We start from the raw sequence: 20660 nt of genomic DNA on the forward strand, positions 1-20660 counted from the left end.
GAAGTAAAAGGAGACTTGGCTATACATTCTGACACAAATTAAGTTCAGTTTCCTGGAAATACAAAGTATCAATCACAAGCATCACATGTAAAGTTCCACAGAAGTGTTACAGATGCTCAGTAACAGTACAGATGTTCCTGTAGTGTCACTGACAACATACGTGCACTATGCTGCAATATGCATTGACAGTTCTACTACTCCAAGTGACTAGCATTTATTATAGAAATCAAGAAATATGTGATTGTGATACATGATGATTTGACATTGCCTCCCATGAAACTTTTTTAAAAATAAATGACGAAAAACATGCTATACTGCAACCAGTGAACATTTTATTTGTATTTACAAAATCATGCAGTAAATGATTACTTTATATATATATAGATATATAGATAGATATATACAGATAGATATATCTATATATCTATAGATATACATATGTATACATACATACTGTATATATTCATATTGTAAGTTGTTCCAGAAAACGAAGTATTTCTCCTAGAACATCAATGCAATTACACATGTTTTTTTATACACATTTATTTCCTATGTGTGTCTTGGAACGACACAAAAAAAACACAGAAGAGAAGGCAAATTGGACATAATTTCAAACTAAACCTCAAAAAAGGGCTGTACAAAATTGTTGACACCCTCAACTTAATATTTAGTTGGACACCTCCTGGAAGAAATAACTTAAATCTATTGCTTCCTATAACCATCAACTTCTTACATCTCTCAACTGGAATTTGGGACCACTCTTCTTTTGCAAACTGCTCCAGGTTTCTCATATGTGAACAGTGCCTTCTCCCAACAGCAATTTTAAGATCTTTCCACCGGTGTTCAATGGGATTTGGATCTGGACTTATTGCTGGCCACTTCGGAACCTTCCAGCTCTTTTTTCCATCCATTTCTATGTGCTTCTTGAAATTTGTTTGAGATCATTGCTCTGCTGAAAAACCATGATCTAGGACTCAAACCCAGCTTTCTTACACTGGGCACTACATTTAGACCTAAAATATTCAGATTTCATAATGACTTGTACACAGTCAAGAAACCCAGTGCCATAGGCAGAAAAACAACCCCAAAACATATTTGAACCTCCATATTTGACTGTAAGTACTAAGTTCTGCTCTTTGTAGGCCTCATTATATTTTCGGCAAACAGTAGAATGTTGTGCTTTACCCAAAAGCTCTATTTTGATCTCATCTGTCCACAAGACGCTTTCCCAGAAGAATTTTGGCTTACTCATGTACATTTTGGCAAACTGCAATCTAGCTTTTTTATTTGTCTGTGTCAGCAGTGGGGTCTTTCTGGGTCTCCTGCCATAGTGTTTCATTTCATTCAAATGTCAACGGATAGTTTGCTCTGCCACTGATGCATCCCAAGCCTGCGAGACAGCTTGAATTTCTTTGGAACTTAATTGGGGCTGCTCATCCACCATCTGTACTATCCTGCGTTGCAACCTTTCATTGGTTTCTCTCTGCCGTCCACGTCCAGGGACACTACCTACAGTGCCTTAGGTTGTAAGTTTCTAGATTATGTTGCGCACTATAGTAAAATGAACATCAAGATCTCTGGAGATGGACGTGTAACCTTGAGTGTGGAACACACAGACACAATGCAAAGATTGAGTAAACACATCCTTTTTTTATCTGGTTTCAGGAGTGAATTTCTTATTGCCCATACCTGCTACTTGCCACAGGTGAGTTTGAACGAGCATTACATGCTTGAAAAAAAAGTTGTTTACATACAATTTTGGAAAGATGCAAACGATTTTGTCTGGCTCATTTTTGGGGTTTTGTGTGAAATGATGTTCAATTTGCCATTTTCACTCTGTCTTGTTCCAATACACACAAAGGATATAAACATGTGTGTAACAAAACATGTTTAACTGCATTAATTTTCTGGGAGAAATACTTCATTTTCTGGAAAAATTTCAAGGGTGCAACACTTTTGGCCATGATTGTGTATATATAGTGGATTAACAACTATTTCCAAATCTCCCGTATAAAATTAACTAAAATGTTATGGCGGCCTGCAGTCACCATAAGGGGGAGGTTACTGCGTGCAACTATTTAAAGCTTCCATAGGTAAATCCATCCTCTGAGCCCCTTAGCAGTGGTGGCAAAATTAATTGACTATCAATGTGTGAAGAGAAGAAGGGGAATTGGACCTCTGTACCCAACCCTTATAAAAATAAATTAGCTAGTGCCATTAATCTCATATTACTTCTATAACTATTTGAGCGACACCCCTACTTTCTCAATACCTTTCTATCACTACCCTATAACTATCGTTTCCTAATTAATTTTTGTTATCCGTGAATGTGAAAATCCATCTTTCCAAAACAGGGAGTATTCATACTATTTTATCAATCAAGCTCTGAAAATAAGTCTTGTTTTATAGTTTAAACATATACATAACCAGAAACAAAGTTGCTCTGGATTACAGATTTTTATATGTAATTTCGTTCCAGATCCAGGAATTGCCGCTGTTTTCACAATCAAAAGATAAACTGTTCTAGACAGCTCCTTATAAATCTCCACCATTTGGCACTTAAACACTTAGTGCTAGCTGAAGCCACAGTACAACATGAAGAAAACTAAGAAAACTTGTCTGTGATTCATTGGGAACATTCTGGCATTCAGCTAAATCCTCCAGCAGCCAATACTTCTTGCTGCTTCAGCCCGAAAAGGAAATGACCACTTTCAAGTACAATCTCACTTCTTTTATATAAGATTAATTTACTTAGCTTTTTATAACCTAATCACATATTTCACTTTGACATATTATGGTAGTTTCTTACTGTAAGCCAAGCCATCATGGACTGAAAAAAGATTATTCTTTAAATGTGATTTTCTACTCTAGACTCTATTTATTCAGTATCTCCTCAACCTCATTGCTATAGAAAAAGAGTACGGTATATCATAAAAAATAGAACTGAGAGTATGATAACAGGAAACTTCTGAGCACCACTGTATTAATGCCCCCTATGTACCCTAAAATGCATAGGGTCATCTGTCTCCGATGGGGTGTGTCGTATGTCTGATCCATCCCTGCCTTTACTTCTGTTATTTTGCGTAAATTCAGGTTCTGTCCCACATTTAAATTCACATTAGAATATATTTGTTTCCAATGAATTAGCTAAATTTGCTTTTTGGCAATGTACCCAAACACAACTGGAGCAAAAAATCTACATAATTGCAAATACAGTGCATCCCTTACCTCTCAGTGCCCGATTCCATTGGTGTTAATGGAGGTAGCTGGGATGGGGCATTGTGTGGACTGGACTGCATGTTGCTTCCTGGAGAAGGATGACTAGAAGACAGAGGCTGTGACTGGGGAACATTGCCGGCTGCTGTGCCACTTCGGCTGGAGTGCGTACTGGAGAACAAGGTAGCTAAAAAACGGGAGTAAATATTACATTTCGGCAATTTATAACGATACAAGATAAAACTTTAAATTCAGACATAATGAACATAGAGAAGAACAGTTGAAGTTTGTGTCATATGACCAGAAGCCCAAAATCTACAATTACATTATACTGAAAAACTGCAGGCAATGTAAATGACAAATTCTTTCATTACTGTGATCACACTGTGCAAACACCAAAGGCATCGCTCTTAACACTGCTAATAAGGTGAGGGCATATACAGATACAGAATATCTACATTCTTAAAGGAGCACTCGATGAACCTATTTTCCCTAAACATTTGTATATGTGAATATAATGTAGTGCCATTTTGTTAATGTATTCAATACAAATTGCCAAAAGGTAAAACATCCCTAATTAAAGACAATTATAATATAACTTTTATTACTTATTTTAATAGGAATATCTAGTGCAAGTTTAAAATCACAAGGGTCAGTGATTAGTCCAAAATGTAGGGATATATTGCACACTATCTCAACAGTTAGATAAGGAGTATCACTCTTATTGATGAGGCTATTCCCAAGTTTATTTTATGATCAAGTATTCAAATCAGAGTGACCGCGGACCAAGCACTCTACTAATACTAATGTATTCTCATTGACTAACCAACTGACCTATGCTAATAATAAAAGCATAGCCTCCACAACATGTTTCATCAAGAAATCAGGGGATTAAAGCTATCAGGATAGCCTCATTATAGTCTCAATCCCCTGATGATGCCATTTCTTAGTGAAAAATGTTGGGGAGGCTAATAGTGATGAGCGAGTATACTAGTTTCTCAGGTTTCCGCGAGCAGGCTCGGGTGTCCTCCGAGTATTTTGGTGTGCGCGGAGATTTCGTTTGTGTCGATGTAGCTGCATGATTTGTGGCTGCTGGACAGCCTGAATACATGTGAGGAATGACTCTCTGTTAGGGAATTCCCACATGTATTGAGGTTGTCTTGCAGGCGCAAATCATGCAGCTTCGGCGACACAAACTAAATCTCCGAACACTACAAAATACTCAGAGGACACCCGAGCATGCTAGGGAAAAAGGGAAAACCCAAGCAACGAGTATTCTCGCTCATCACTAGAGGCTAATTGTTGAATCTTTTTATTATTAGCATAGGTCAGTTGGTTAGTCAATGAGAATACATTGTTAGTATTAGTAGAGTGCTTGGTTCGCGGTCACTCTGATATGAATACTTGATCATAAACAAAAAATATGTTGGGAATAGTCTCATCAGATAGAGTGATACACCTTATGTAACTGCTGAGATAGTGTACAATATATCCCTACATTTTGGACTAATCACTGACCCTTATGATTTTAAACTTGCACTAGATTTTCCTATTAAAATAATTAATAAAAGTTATATTTTAATGGTCAATAGCTAGGGATTTTTTGCATTTTGGCAATTTGTATTGAATATGGTTAACCCTACACTGACTTTCTTGAACAACTTTCTATTGTGCAATATGTATGTTAATGTAGTCACCTTCTACCATCTTCTCTAGGATTCAGGACCGTTCCGCTCCTCGTCTGAGTGACATCACTGCTCTTCACACTCTTGAGATCACTCTGTGCTCCATGTGGGGGCTGGAAGTCTCTTTTAGGGCAGAGACACACTGGCGAATTTTTCGTCCGAGAATCGGATCGTAAAACTTGCCCTGGCCGGCACCTCTCCTCACCTGAGCATGACAGCATGATGGATTACTGTGCAGCTGTCAAGTTCAGGTCAGGAGAGGTGCCGGCCAGGGCAAGTTTTACGATCCGATTCTCAGACGAAAAATTCGCTAGTGTGTCTCTGCCCTTACAGTGTAAATCTATGGTGCTTCGTTCTGATGCTTTCGGTCGTGCAGTCTGAAGAGCAGTGATGTCACTGAGAAGAGAAGCAGAACGGCGCTGGACCCCAGAGAAGGTGGTGGTAGGTGAGAATATTAACACATTCACATAACAGTACATACACATATACACGTTTAGGTGGGAAAAGTTAATGGGAGGGCTTCTTTAAAATATATTCATAGAAAAAGGATTTCATGAATGTTTCTAAGTGGATTCACAGTGATATTAATCAAGTGCGGAAAGCATTTGTGTCTTTGGCTATACATATTCATTGAAGGTCTATGCTGAGCTCAGAAATGTATGGCATGCTGGTAATAAGATGACTATTTTACATTGCTAGATGTATAAAATAATAGCAAGATCTATTTTTTTCCAGAGAGTAATAGAGATTGCAATTTAAAGAACTGTATAACCTACAGTGGGGAAAAAAAGTATTTAGTCAATCAGCAATAGTGCAAGTTCCACCACTTAAAAAGATGAGAGGCGTCTGTAATTTACATCATAGGTAGACCTCAACTATGGGAGACAAACTGAGAAAAAAAAATCCAGAAAATCACATTGTCTGTTTTTTTTTTCATTTTATTTGCATATTATGGTGGAAAATACACTCACTGGCCACTTTATTAGGTACACCTGTCCAACTGTGTGTTAAGACTTAATTTCTAATCAGCCAATCACATGGCGGCAACTCAGTGCATTTAGGCATGTAGACATGGTCAAGACAATCTCCTGCAGTTCAAACCGAGCATCAGTATGGGGAAGAAAGGTGATTTGAGTGCCTTTGAACGTGGCATGATTGTTGGTGCCAGAAGGGCTGGTCTGAGAATTTCAGAAACTGCTGATCTACTGGGATTTTCACGCACAACCATCTCTAGGGTTTACAGAGAATGGTCCGAAAAAGAAAAAAAATCCAGTGAGCGGCAGTTCTGTGGCCGGAAATGCCATGTTGATGCCAGAGGTCAGAGGAGAATGGGCAGACTGGTTCGAGCTGATAGAAAGGCAACAGTGACTCAAATTGCCACCCGTTACAACCAAGGTAGGCAGAAGAGCATCTCTGAACGCACAGTGCGTCGAACTTTGAGGCAGATGGGCTACAGCAGCAGAAGACCACAATGGGTACCACTCCTCTCAGCTAAGAACAGGAAACTGAGGCTAAAATTTGCACAAGCTCATCGAAATTGGACAGTAGAAGATTGGAAAAACGTTGCCTGGTCTGATGAGTCTCGATTTCTGCTGCGACATTGGGATGGTAGGGTCAGAATTTGGCGAAAACAACATGAAAGCATGGATCCATCCTGCCTTGTATCAACGGTTCAGGCTGGTGGAGGTGGTGTCATGGTGTGGGGAATTTTTTCTGGGCACTCTTTGGGCCCCTTGGTACCAATTGAGCATCGTTGCAACGCCACAGCCTACCTGAGTATTGTTGCTGACCATGTCCATCCCTTTATGACCACAATGTACCCAACATCTGATGGCTACTTTCAGCAGGATAATGCGCCATGTCATAAAGCTCGAATCATCTCAGATTGGTTTCTTGAACATGACAATGAGTTTACTGTACTCAAATGGCCTCCTCAGTCACCAGATCTCAATCCAATAGAGCATCTTTGGGATGTGGTGGAACGGGAGATTCGCATCAGGGATGTGCAGCCGACAAATCTGCGCCAACTGTGTGATGCCATCATGTCAATATGGTCCAAAATCTCTGAGGAATGCTTCCAGCACCTTGTTGAATCTCTGCCACGAAGAATTGAGGCAGTTCTGAAGGCAAAAGGGGGTCCAACCCCTTACTAGCATGGTGTACCTAATAAAGTGGCCAGTGAGTTTAAGTATTTGGTCAGAAACAAAATTTCATCTCAATACTTTGTGATATATCCTTTGTTGGCAATGACAGAGGTCAAACGTTTTCTGTAAGTCTTCACAAGGTTGCCACACACTGTTGTTGGTATGTTGGCCCATTCCTCCATGCAGATCTCCTCTAGAGCATTGATGTTTTTGGCTTTTCGCTTGGCAACACGGACTTTCAACTCCCTCCAAAGGTTTTCTATAGGGTTGAGATCTGGAGACTGGCTAGGCCACTCCAGGACCTTGAAATGCTTCTTACGAAGCCACTCCTTCGTTGCCCTGGCGGTGTGCTTTGGATCATTGTCATGTTGAAAGACCCAGCCACGTTTCATCTTCAATGCCCTTGCTGATGGAAGGAGGTTTGCACTCAAAATCTCACGATACATGGCCCCATTCATTCTTTCATGTACCCGGATCAGTCGTCCTGGCCCCTTTGCAGAGAAACAGCCTCAAAGCATGTTTCCACCACCATGCTTTACAGTAGGTATGGTGTTTGATGGATGCAACTCAGTATTCTTTTTCCTCCAAACACGACATGTTGTGTTTCTACCAAACAGTTCCAGTTTGGTTTCATCAGACCATAGGACATTCTCCCAAAACTCCTCTGGATCATCCAAATGCTCTCTAGCAAAATTCAGACGGGCCCGGACATGTACAGGCTTAAGCAGTGGGACACGTCTGGCACTGCAGGATCTGAGTCCATGGTGGCATAGTGTGTTACTTATGGTAGGCCTTGTTACATTGGTCCCAGCTCTCTGCAGTTCATTCACTAGGTCCCCCCGCGTGGTTCTGGGATTTTTGCTCACCGTTCTTGTGATCATTCTGACCCCACGGGGTGGGATTTTGCGTGGAGCACCAGATCGAGGGAGATTATCAGTGGTCTTGTATGTCTTCCATTTTCTAATTATTGCTCCCACAGTTGATTTCTTCACTCCAAGCTGGTTGGCTATTGCAGATTCAGTCTTCCCAGCCTGGTGCAGGGCTACAATTTTGTTTCTGGTGTCCTTTGACAGCTCTTTGGTCTTCACCATAGTGGAGTTTGGAGTCAGACTGTTTGAGGGTGTGCACAGGTATCTTTTTATACTGATAACAAGTTTAAACAGGTGCCATTACTACAGGTAATGAGTGGAGGAAAGAGGAGACTCTTAAAGAAGAAGTTACAGGTCTGTGAGAGCCAGAAATCTTGATTGCTTGTTTCTGACCAAATACTTATTTTCCACCATAATATGCAAATAAAATGAAAAAAAAACAGACAATGTGATTTTCTGGATTTTTTTTTCTCAGTTTGTCTCCCATAGTTGAGGTCTACCTATGATGTAAATTACAGACGCCTCTCATCTTTTTAAGTGGTGGAACTTGCACTATTGCTGACTGACTAAATACTTTTTTTCCCCACTGTAGATTTACTTTACATATTTTCCTGGGATGTAAACTTTCACATCTGGCTTTGTAGCTTACTCATCCTTATAGATGTGGCTGAGTCTCACTTGGCACTAGAAAGCTCAGGCTCCTTCAGAGTTACGACATTAGTTTCCTTGGGAATTACACTTGGAATGTCCCAGCTTACTTGTGTGTAATAAGGAGTACATTCTTAATATTACAGCCATCCAATTTCCAGGAATTTCTCACAAACATTTGTTATTTAAGGGGTAATGTGTTACTTTGTGGTCTGTGTTGGTTGGATAAGGGCTTTTCACACATAGAATGGCATTCTATGTTCATTAAATGTATCATATAAAATAATATGGTAAAAATACAAAACACATTAATATTGGCTGTACTACTGTACTTGCAGTTAACCATTAAACACTTTGAAATGTCCTAACCTGGTTTTCCTTTAAATTGTTATGAATATGGTTTTATTCATCAAAACGGGACTCCACTGCTGGCCACTCCAATTTGCAAGGTTCAGATGCTCTCTGGTTTTGACCCTTTAACTTTACAGGGATCTGGACTACAGTGCAGGGTTCCCTAAGTTGTCTCTGTAGACTAGTTTCTTAACAGTGGAGCAAGCTGAGAGTAGAACTAAAACTAGCTGGGTCAGAAGCTAGTCAGGGACAAGGACAAAATCGGACTCAAATGCATAGCTAGGTATAGTGAGATCACAGTCCAAGAGGTCAATAAGAATCAAAGGCAGAGAAGTGTCATGCAGTAGGAGGCTTAAACCAGTGAGGGATTCCAAAGATTCAATGAGAGGATAGTTAGGAAGACAACCAGTTCTGAATGCAAAAAACAAATCCAAAAGCGCATCAGAGTAGTATCCAATAATTATACAATAGCTGACACAATAGACAGAACACAGGAAATACAGAGTACCACCTATTGGCCACCAATCCTATTGACCTATGATCAATCCTGTCTGCTGATTATCCAATTGCTCTTGCAATTGGATAGTCAGACTACCTGCCTCATTGGCCCTTAGAGGTTTCAATCATGCTTGTCTCTGTCAGCATCACAGTTAGAACTAAAGTTGCGGTGTCCGACACAATGACTGTCACTGAAGCAAGGGCAGAAAAGTTTATGACAACACTGAAGACTTGCGCACTGCATACTGAGTGCTTGGTAACCCAACTTGTTTTATTGTTACACTGTGGAAGTATTGAGATGAGCTGTGTATCTGTGACTTTAAACAGTCATTTAGGATAAATCAAAGGCTTGGTATTGGTGGTTTCTCATCAGAATACATGTTTACTTACTGAGAAGCTTTAATGAGCTATTACAATGCATGAATGTAGCGGCTCAATGACAAATGCAAAACTGTTATATATATATACAGTATATATATAAATATATATATATATATATATATATATATAAATCACACAATTAACGCCATAAGCATCCACAATACATTACATATATTCAATTATATGTAAGCCGGAAAGCAAAACTGTAACCACAAATTCCCAATGAGTACAGCAAGATGATTAAAAAATGTGTATAATAGCTTCAGAGTAAATGACAACTCTATTGCAACTATTCAGAAAATTCTGAACTTGGGATAATTCTGCCGATAACCAGAGCAAGGCTGTATTTCACCAGAGGCAGAGGTTCAATTTTGTGCCCTAACTCTCGATCTAGACACCTTCTGACCAAGGCAAATTGGCTTGATAGCACCAACTAGCTCTCAGAATTTCAGTTGCTCCTCCTTGGGTACACCCATAACCATAATAAGCCTGGTGTATGGGTTAACCTCAGATGCTGCCTCTTTGACCATAATACCTTACTAGCATACTAAAACCCTGTAGATTAAACCATTCTTTAAATTATTCCCAAAGCAGTCATTATAAAGGAATCTGTAGCAGCCTTAGAAGGCATTCTGTAGATTACAAGAGCTGTACTTAGACCCAGTTAAGCTCCCCAACCACAGGTTAATTGGCGGCTCTAATTGCTTCTTCATTGTCTTCTTCTTTTAAATTTATAATGTTACAAATTATGTTCAACAGATGTTTCCAATTTCAGAAAAATCTTAGATACAATAGTAAAGTATTTCTCCGTAGATCAAACAGCTTTACCATTCTCACTTTAAGTGCTACCACATTGAAAAGTTCTGAAACCTAATACAAAGCAGAGTAAAACAAGAGATGATTACACACGACTCAGTAGCTGTCTTCTACCACCTCTTGATCTAAGTAGTATGGAGTGAGGGATGTCCACATTGACAAGCCATGTTCATTTGTGAACATGTAGTGACGCTAAGCTAAAACTTCTGACTGAACACAGAATAATGCGGAATCACTTATATATATTTAAGCAGCAAAGGAATCAAACTCAAGCAAGCCACAAAAACTGACAAAATATCACACACATTGCAATATGACCAGGTGATTGATTAAAGCAGTTCTAGGCTTTTTGTATGAGGATCATATAACAGAACAATGGAGGCAATACCATATTGACCCATGGCTGGGTCGCCAGACTTTCAAGTATTTTGGCCCCACTTCGCAACTTAAATCTTTCACCCCAATACAGCCTGACTTTTGTACAATGGGCACTAGACACCAAAGCATAGTCCTATGGAAAAACAAAAAAGTGACATCTTATGAGTTATGACACTTTAATCCAATTTGCAAAAAAATTTGGAACGTGGTGTACATTGTATTTCTGATAAGGATGTAGTGCAGGAGGAGGCAGCATTCACAGTCCTGAGACCAGTGTGCTGTTTCTCAACTGTGGTAAATATGTACAATTACTGCTGTGATGAAAATGCCTTTGACCATTGGAACCTTAGCGAGTAAAGAGATGGGACTGAATGAAGTAAAAAGGAATGGATGTTTTGGATATGGAACTGCATATTAGAGGTGACTAATTATAGGAAGGGAGGTTCATTACATGGGGGTTTATGCTGGAGGGGCTGAAGGGAAGGGAATGATTATTTTTATGTAGGACTGCCTGTTGTAGAGAAATTAAAGGAAGGAGAATCATGTTTTTTTGAGTCATTTCACTATACGTTCAAAGCTACACTTATTTATGGGTTTTATGTTGGATCTGAACTCATTTGTATGTCACTAGAAGTTGGGTATGGTTGAAGTAGAGCAAGGCGAAAAATACCTTTGCAATTGTTAGAGAAATCTTAGTGGCAGTCTGGGCAAGATAGAGACACAAAAGGAGGATCTATACAATCAGAGAAGTATGCCAGAGGATTTATTAAGTAAAGTTGTCAGTCACCTCTTCATATCCCTTTTTAAATAAACACTTGCATTTTTCTAGGGACAACAATTCTAGAAAATCGTTATAATAAGTCTCCTGCAGAATGTATAAATAAGACCTGAATTACAAGGAGACTTTTTTTGCGAAGCATCTAACTATGGAGTTACCATACTGTAGATTAAGATAGCGGTATATTAAAGAAAAGCTGTCAGTCGATTTTTGCTGCCCAAACCACGGACAGCATGAATACATGGTTGCAACAAAGTAAATTATTCTCTGAAACTATTCTCTGAAACTATTCTCTGAAACACTCCAACATTTCAGAGAAAACATACTTTGAAGATCCAGTTCGGGGACCATAACCAATCCAGTCGGGGGACCATAACCAATCCAGTTCGGCACCATAATCAGAAACCAGACTTGTCTGGACGACTATTCCCAGCACTGCACTTGCTGATTGACAGGTCTCTTCCTATGTACAAGCGAGGGAGAGACCAATCAATCAGATGCTGCACTAGTAAGAGATGTTTGAAGTACATTAACTCTGAAACGATGGAGCACTATGAGAACAATATACCTTCAGTACAATTAATGCTGCTCCTGGTTTGGGCAGCATACATAGTCTCTCTTTAAGTTGCATTCCAATAGGATTACCAAGAGAGTGGCACATATAAAAGGTTCTAAAGGTTCTATATGTTTCAGAATTGCTGTCTCATAGGGAATAAATTAAAATGGATATCCTATATTTATGTGGCCAATATAATGTTTGAATGTGTTACTTCCACACCCCAAAGACTTACTGATAGGGAATTTAGATTGTGATCCCCAATGGAGACAACGATGAGATTGCTTGAAAAGCGCTGTAGAATATGTTGGTGCTGCATAAGCAAGAATCATAAATAATTATCACGTAACTCAAATTTATGCCCAGCTTCACTCTTCATAAGTATTTCAGTTTCCACCACATAACAGACATGCAATCACATGGCTAGGTCATAAAGTTGGTGCATACTTAGCCCCATGTCTAGCTCAAATAGATGGGGCATATTTACCATGTCCGTGGACGCGAAAGTCATAATTGTAGCAAATCTATATATATAAACCTGAGTGTATGTGTGTATCAAGCCACGCCCATGCCACATAGCCCCACCCATTGGCAGATGAGAGTGGGGTTGCAGAGGGAAAGTGTGGGACGTGGGTGGAGAGCGGAGCTGAGAGGGAGAGAGCGGGACACGGATGAAGAGCGGTGTTGTGGAGGGATAGATCGGGAAGGCGTGTGGAGAGCGGGGCAGTGGAGGGAGAGAGTGGGGTTGTGGAGGGAGAGAGCGAGGCTGTGGAGGGATAGAACGGGATGGCGCATGGAGAGCAGGGCTGCAGAGGGAGAGAGCGGGACGGCAAGTGGAAAGTGGGGCTGCGGAGGGAGAGAATGGGACAACAGTTAGTTACTATGCCCAGGCAACGCCAGGCTCTTAAGCTAGTGACTTATAAAATGGACTTGCAAAAATAATTTACTTGAAATAGCATAAAGCCAGCTTTTCCATTTGAAATGTAAGAAAACTCTATAATGTTTAGAACTATTACATAAAGGACAAACTGGCAAATGAGAATCTTTTCTTCTCATAGTTACCAGACACATTGTGAATGGTATGTAAGCAACAAGATTAAATTGTTAGTGTCTGCAGATGGACAGCACAATGATAGCCAACCTGCTGTGAGCCTTAATATAATGTGTCACTAGGTCGGAGCAATGGAAGTTCATTGTCTGGTCACTTCTGTGCTATTATAGGGTCACAGCTGTTTACATGGCTCAGAGGTGTCTTTGAAAGATATTTCCAATGAGTGGCAGCTGCAAAAATTGATTAGACATGGTAGATGAACATGTCGGAAATTCACATTGCTTTAAGAATTGAAAAGTAGAAAAAGGTGTGTGATCTTTAAAAAACCTGGGTCAAACCATGACATCATTCATTCATTCTGGTCATTGAGTATATGTCCGTTTTGTTCAAATGGAAACAAAATTACCCAGATGTCACCAAAATGAGACCACGGCTAATGCGATTAAAAGGATGTAATATTCTTCTGAGACTACTTTGTTCAGTTCTGATGTGTAAATTATAGCATTCCTCAAAAAATATATACAGTATACCCTCTTTAAAATGACCACCCAACTTTGCATTGAAATAGTGGTTTTCTATGGAGAAGGTCTTCTTTAAGATAATGGCCAGTAAACATCTATTTAATTCACTTAGCTTCATTAAATCCACAGCGCCGCTTTACATACATTATTGGCACTGTCCCCGATGGGGCTCACAAACTAAATTCCCTATCAGTATGTCTATGGAGTGTGGGAGGAAACCAGAGTACCCGGACCCTGAGGTCCCTACGCAAATGCAGGGAGAACATATAAAATTCCTTGCAGATGTTGTCCTTGGTGGGATTTGTACCCAGGGCCCGATGCTGCAAAGCAATAGTGTTAACCACTGCGCCACTGTGCTGATAGAGGAAGAACACCTGCCACAGAAACACTGGTCTTCTCAACAATGTGATTTTTTGAAATGGTTTTACTGTATACAGTATATGCTCTGATCAAAGTTTGAGCCGAGTGTCAGTTTACTGTGATCTGATTTTCTTGCATGAGAGAATCGTATCAGAGGTGCAGAGAAGATGGAGAACTTAATTTTACTATCTTCTCTATTGTCTGTGTCCGCTTAAATCAGACTGCACTTGAATGACATTCAAGTGCAGGCCGATGTTTCACACGCACCTATAGACTTGTATGTGATTTGAACTTCGGAGCCACTCGCAGCATGCTGCGTCTTTTTTTCCACAGACCGATATAGTCTGCAGAAAAGCAGGAAAAAATGCAGATCTGCACTGCACCATAGTATAACACTGGTCCTAGTGCTATCTGATAAAACACTGGCTAGCACTTGGCCATTTTATACGCCAGTGTAAGCTAGCTCCAAAGGGACTTTCCACCCAGTGCAAATTTTTAGGCAACAGTGCAGCTTGCTCCATAGCTTCACTGGCTTGTAAACGTTTGGGCACGCCTGGTCAAAATTAGTTATTGTGAACAGTTAAGCAAGTAGGAGATGAAATGATCTCTAAAAGGCCTACATTTAAAGTTGAAATATTTTCTTTTTATTTTAAGGCCAAAAAAAGTATTTTTATCTTTTTCAATAGGTTAAAAATTACATAAAAGAAAATAGGCCGATGCAAAAGTTTGAGCACCCAGCATGGTTGTACTAAAAGTACCTAGCCCACGCTTTTGAAAGTAAAGCTTGTAAACGCTTTTTGTAGCCAGCCAAGAGTCTTTCAATTCTGGTTTGAGGGATTTTCACCCATTCTTCCTTGGAAAATTCTTCCAGTTCTGTGAGATTCCTGGGTCGTCTTGCATGCACTGCTATTTTGAGTTCTAGCCACAGATTTTCAATGATATTCAGATCAGTGGATTGTGAGGGCCATTGTAAAACCTTCAGCTTGCCACTTTAGAGGTAGGTAGTCTATTCTGGATTTTGATTTGTGTTTGGGATCATTATCCATTTGCAGAAGCCAGTCTCTAGTCAACTTCATCTTTTTACAGATGGCATTATGTTTGCATCAAGAATTTGTTGAAATTTCATTGAATCCATTCTTTCCTCTACCCGTGAAATATTCCCCATGCCATTGGCTGCAACACAGCCCCAAAATATGATTAATTCACCACCATTCTTAATTGGTGAGATATTCTTTTCCTGAAATTGTGTCCTTTTTTCTCCACACACACTGTACCTTTGATCATTATGGCAAAAGAGTTCTATTTTAACCTTATCGGTCCACGTGACTTGTTTCCAAAATACATCAGGCTTGTTTAGATGTTGCATACTTCTCACAGTGAATTTTATAGTGAGGATGCAGCAGAGATTTTCATCTGATCACTCATCCATGAAGGCCATATTTTTGTAGGTGTCTCTGAACAATAGAACAATGTGCCACATCTGCAGAGTCTGGTGAATCTTTCTGAAGGTCTTTTGCAGTCAAGCAGGGGTTCTGATAAGCCTCTCTGAGCATCTGTCACTGAAACCTTGCTTGGTCTTCCAGACCTGATCTTGATCTCCACTGTTCCTGTGAATGGCCATTTCTTAGTTACATTTGAAACTGAGGAAAGAGCAACTTGAAGATGCTTTGCATCTTCTTATAGCCTTCTCCTGCTATGTGGGCCTCCACCATTTTAATTTTCAGAGTGATAGGCAGCTGCTTAGAAGAACCCATGGCTGCTGTTTTTTGGCACACGGTTAGAGGAGACTAGGTTTTTATAAAGCTGGGAAATTCGCATCACCTGGCCTTTCCTAACGATGGTAGTGAACAAGCCATAATCCTAACAGGCTAATTAAGGTCTAAAACCTTGGTCAACATTATCTGGGCATTCAAATCACCAACGGTGTCCAAATGTTTGTATCTGCCCAGTTCCTTTTTTGCAATTTTTGAAATGTAAAAGATAACATGCATATATGTATATGTATATACAGGGTGAGCCATTTATATGGATACACCTAAATAAAATGGGTACGGTTGGTGATATCAACTTCCTGTTTTTGGCACATTAGTATATGGCAGGGGGGAACTTTTCAAGATGGGCGGTGACCATGGTGGCCATTTTGAAGTTGGCCATTTTGGATCCATCTTTATTTTTTTCATTGGGAAGAGGGTCATGTGACACATCAAACTTGAGAAATTTGAGAATTTCACAAGAATAACAATTGTGTGCTTGGGTTTAACATAACTTTATTGTTTCATGAGTTATTTACAAGTTTATAACCATTTATAAAATGTATTCAAAGTGCTGCCCTTTGTGTTGGATTGTCCATGCAACCCTCTTCTCCCACTCTTGACACACTGATAGCAACATCGCAGAAGAAATGCTAGTCTAAGGGGGTCAGTGTCATGCTCGCCATGTCTGTCATGTCCGCCATGTCTGTTTTGCCTCATGACCCTGAAGCTGTGTGCACGTGCATCTCATGTCTGCTTTCCTGCTTGTTCCCTAGAGCAGTGTGCACACTCACCTCATGTCTGCTGAGCTGCAAGATGCCTGCGTTTCTGCTTTGCCTTCTGTGATCTTCTCGTCATGTCTAGAATCCCTGATCATGTCTTTCCTAGGATCCTGCACTGTCTGGTTCTGCAATCATCTCGCCATGACTGAAGCCTTGATCATGTGACGTTTCCTAAGATCCTGCACTGCCTGGTTCTGCAATCATCTCGTCATGTCTGAAACCTTGATCATGTGACGTTTCCTAGGATCCTGCACTGTCTGGTTCTGTGATCATCTCGTCAGGTCTGAAACACTGATCATGTGACTGCGCTCTGTGATCCTGGAGCATCTGAACTAGGAAGTTCTTCCCTGGTCCTGACCCGGAAGAGGAGGTGCCATGCCCTATATTAGACCGCCCCTTCCTATGCTCAGGGCCTGAGTATTGTGTGCTGTCCCTGCATGGCTGCTTGGTCTGTGGGGCGCTCCCTCTATTCTGTGCCCTTGCACTCTGCACTGTCGTGCATCTCTGCACACGCTCCGTGCTCGTATTCCATCTCTTGTCCCGTGCCGTGTCTTATGTTTGTCCGCAGTGCCATGTTTGTCTTTGTCCTGCTTGGACTTGTAGTCCTTCTGTTATTCTCTGCCTTGCCTGTTTTCGCTATGCCTTGTTCTGCCTTGTTCCTCCCTATGGTCTCAGTCTTTGCTTGCTCTGCTTCGCTCTCTCCTATGGTGCTCTGTAGTGCTCCCTGGCACACGCATCATTCCTCCTTTCTTTCCTTTCGTGCTCTTTTCCATGTCTAGTCCCAAGGCTCTGCCTTGGCCCGGCTCTGGGCTTCGGCCTACACTCCGCTGCAAGACTCTTTCCTATTATGCTCTCTTGCATGTTTCTAGGCTAGTCCCAAGGTTCTCCCTTGGCCCGGCTCTGGGCTTCGGCCTACGCTCCGCTGCTAGCTCTGTTCTTGCTATGACCTGATTCCGTGTGTCTGCCTATGCTTCCGTTCCTGGTTCTGTACTCTGCTTGAGCCCTGCCTTGTTTCACATCTTGTCTTCCCTTGCTCTGTTTCTTCGTATGCTCTATGCATGCGCCTGGCCTTCCTAGCCTCCTGTTTGTGCCTCAGCCTTGCCCGCCCTAGCCGTGCCCGCCTGCTTGTGCCTCAGCCGTGCTCGTCGGTCAGTGACAGCTGTGTCGCCTTCCATGCCTCAGCCGGGTTCGCAGGAGTCTTGCCCGTCTGTCAGTGCCGCAGCCTGATCAGCTAGCCAGTGCCCCAGCCATGCCCTCTGTGCTCCCTTGCACTTCACGCTGTTTCCGCACTGTGCTCTGCGTGCTTTCTAAAGCACGCACAGGCCCTCGCCTGCCCATGGCTTACCTCCCCGTGCTTCTGTAAAAGTACGCGCAGGCTTTGCCATGTTCAAGTCGTGCCCTCTTGCACGCACAGGCCCTAACCCTGTCCTGGAACCCTGACCTTGGCGTGTCTCTACACACGCACTCTGTCTTGAACCTTGTGCCTTGGCGTGTCTCTACACACGCACTGTCTTGTACCTTGGCGTGTCTCCAAGCACACACCCTGCCTTGAACCCTGGCGTGTCTCCAAGCAAACACCCTGCCTTGAACCCTGGCGTGTCTCCAAGCATGCACCCTGCCTTGAACCCTGGCGTGTCTCCAAGCACGCACCCTGCCTTGAACCCTGGCGTGGCTCAAAGCACGCACCCTGCCTTGAACGTTGGCTTGCCTGCCGGATTCCTGAAACCTGCCGACCGTTGCTAGAGGTCCGGAACCAGATGACTGCGGCCTGATGTTCGGAGCTGATGTCCGCAGCCTGATGCCTGAACCCTGTCGGTCATTGCCAGTAGTCCGGAGTCCGATGCCATTGCACCCCATCTTGGATCCTGGCGTGTCCTAGCATGCATCCCTTCTAGGAACTCTTGTGTGATCCCTATCACGTATCCTGTCCTGGACCCTGGTATGTTTTCGTGCACGTGTTATGCCTGGAACATTTGGCGTGCCCTTGCACGCATCCTGCCATGTTTCACTGTTTGTGCCCTGCACCTGATTCCCTGTTATGCCTTGCACCTGAATAAAGTGTGAATCCACGTTTGAGGAAGAAACTGTGTGACTTCGCTTTATCTTTGGTATCCTATCCGTCCTGTTGTCAGACACTCAATAGTGTCTCCTTGAGCCGGCTGTCTGGTCCAGCTGCCGTGGTGGCTCACCCCCTTGGTCTTGCCCCTGACACTCCCTGTACAGAGGGTGGGTTTTCACTAGGTCAGCTCGCCCTAGGTGGGTGGGTGCCACGACCCAGAGGGTCCACTCTAAAAAAGAAAATGGACTCAGCAGAAGCCGAGTCCGTCAGTCAGATTCCTTGTAGGAATGCTTGGACCTGACACGCATAATGTGGGGGTGCACCATCTTGCTGGAAAAACTCAGGGAAAGTGCCATCTTCAGTGCATAAAGAGGGCAACCCATCATCATGTAGCAATTCCAGATATCCAGTGGCATTAAGGTTTCCAAGTCTAAGGGGGTCAGATCGGGAGACCTTGATGGCCATTCAACTGGCCCACAACGACCAATCCACTTTCCAGGAAACTGTTCATATAGGAATGCTCGGATCTGACATCCATAATTGATGGTATGGTGTGGTATATGGTTTACACAGATAGTAGGGCCAATCTTCAACAATGGAAAGCCGAGATCTCAATCTGTGCATGCGCCACCTCCGGCGGCCATTTTCTTGGAGCCCACAGCATTGAGGCAATAGAAATGCGGGGATGCAGGCTTTCAGAAAATGTCGCCGGCGACCCCGGCACCACCGAGCAAATTTTGGGGGAATAAAGTGCGTCTTATATTCTGAAAAATACGGTACACATAAAAATTTTATGGCTCGTTTTAAGTTTGCCAAAAGACATGTGGGAGACTCCCCAAATGAATAGAGGAAGGTGCTGTGGTCAGATGATAACTTTTTGGCCGTCAAGGTAAACACTATGTCCAGTGAAACATGGTGTTGGCAACATCATGATGTGAGAATGTTTTTCAGAAGAAGGGACAGGGAAAATGGTTCAAGTCGAGAGGAAGATGGAAGGTGCGAAATACAGTGATATCCTTAAGTCAAACTTGTTTCAGTCTTTCAGTGACATGAGACTGGGATGGAGATTCACTTTCCAACAAGACAATGACCCAAAGCATACTGCTAAAGCAGCACTCGAGTGGTTTAATAGGAAACATGTAAATATTTTAGAGTGGCCATTGTCAAAGCCCAGACCTTAATCCAATCGAGAATCTGTAGTCAGAATTGAAGATTGCTGTTCAGTAGAAAAAAAATCATCTAACTTGAAGGACCTGGAGCAGTTTTGCCTTGAGGAATGGGCAAAAATCCCAGTGGCAAGATGTGGAAAGCTTATCCAAAGCGACTTGCAGCTGTAATTGTCACAAAAGGAGACTCTACAAAGTTACAAAGTACTGACTTTAGGGAGGTGAATAGTTATGCACACTGAAGTTTTCAGTTATTATGTCCTATTTGTTGTTTGCTTCCCAATAAAAAGTAAAACCAAGTGTTCACAGTTGTAGGCATGTTCTTTATATGAATTGATGCAAACCCTCAAAAAACAGGGAAATTCCAGGTTATGAAATAAGGATGGTGTAGAATACTGCAGGATCAGGCTTTTCTGTAATTGGCAGCCATGTTGCCGTTTCTGCACAGGAGCTGTGTACTCTACACTTTTTATCTGTGTTTTTTTTTTTATTTTGCCATGTTGGACATGCGTGTATTTTGCAATGTGGCACATGGATATTACGTTTCATTAGCAGATCCTGCTTCTTCTCCCATTCCCTTTACACTGTTACATTATTAGTCTGAAACCTGTATTAAGGCTGTAAAGTTGGTCATTTACGAATAAATGGTG

The 20660-nt window shown here is 41.8% G+C and overlaps 1 protein-coding gene across 1 annotated transcript in view; it reads right to left on the reverse strand.

Annotated features, from left to right (window-relative positions):
* The window catches only part of GLIS3 (GLIS family zinc finger 3), a 607612-nt gene that overhangs the window by 91033 nt on the left and 495919 nt on the right, over nucleotides 1-20660 (reverse strand). The window contains exon 8 of the mRNA XM_073542616.1: nucleotides 3229-3403. Coding sequence (XP_073398717.1) covers nucleotides 3229-3403 — 175 coding nt within the window. The remainder of the gene's footprint in view (nucleotides 1-3228; nucleotides 3404-20660) is intronic.

Source organism: Dendrobates tinctorius, unplaced genomic scaffold (assembly GCF_039654945.1).
Source record: "Dendrobates tinctorius isolate UK_male_01 unplaced genomic scaffold, ASM3965494v1 ptg000128l, whole genome shotgun sequence".
Taxonomy (NCBI): Eukaryota; Metazoa; Chordata; class Amphibia; order Anura; family Dendrobatidae; genus Dendrobates; species Dendrobates tinctorius.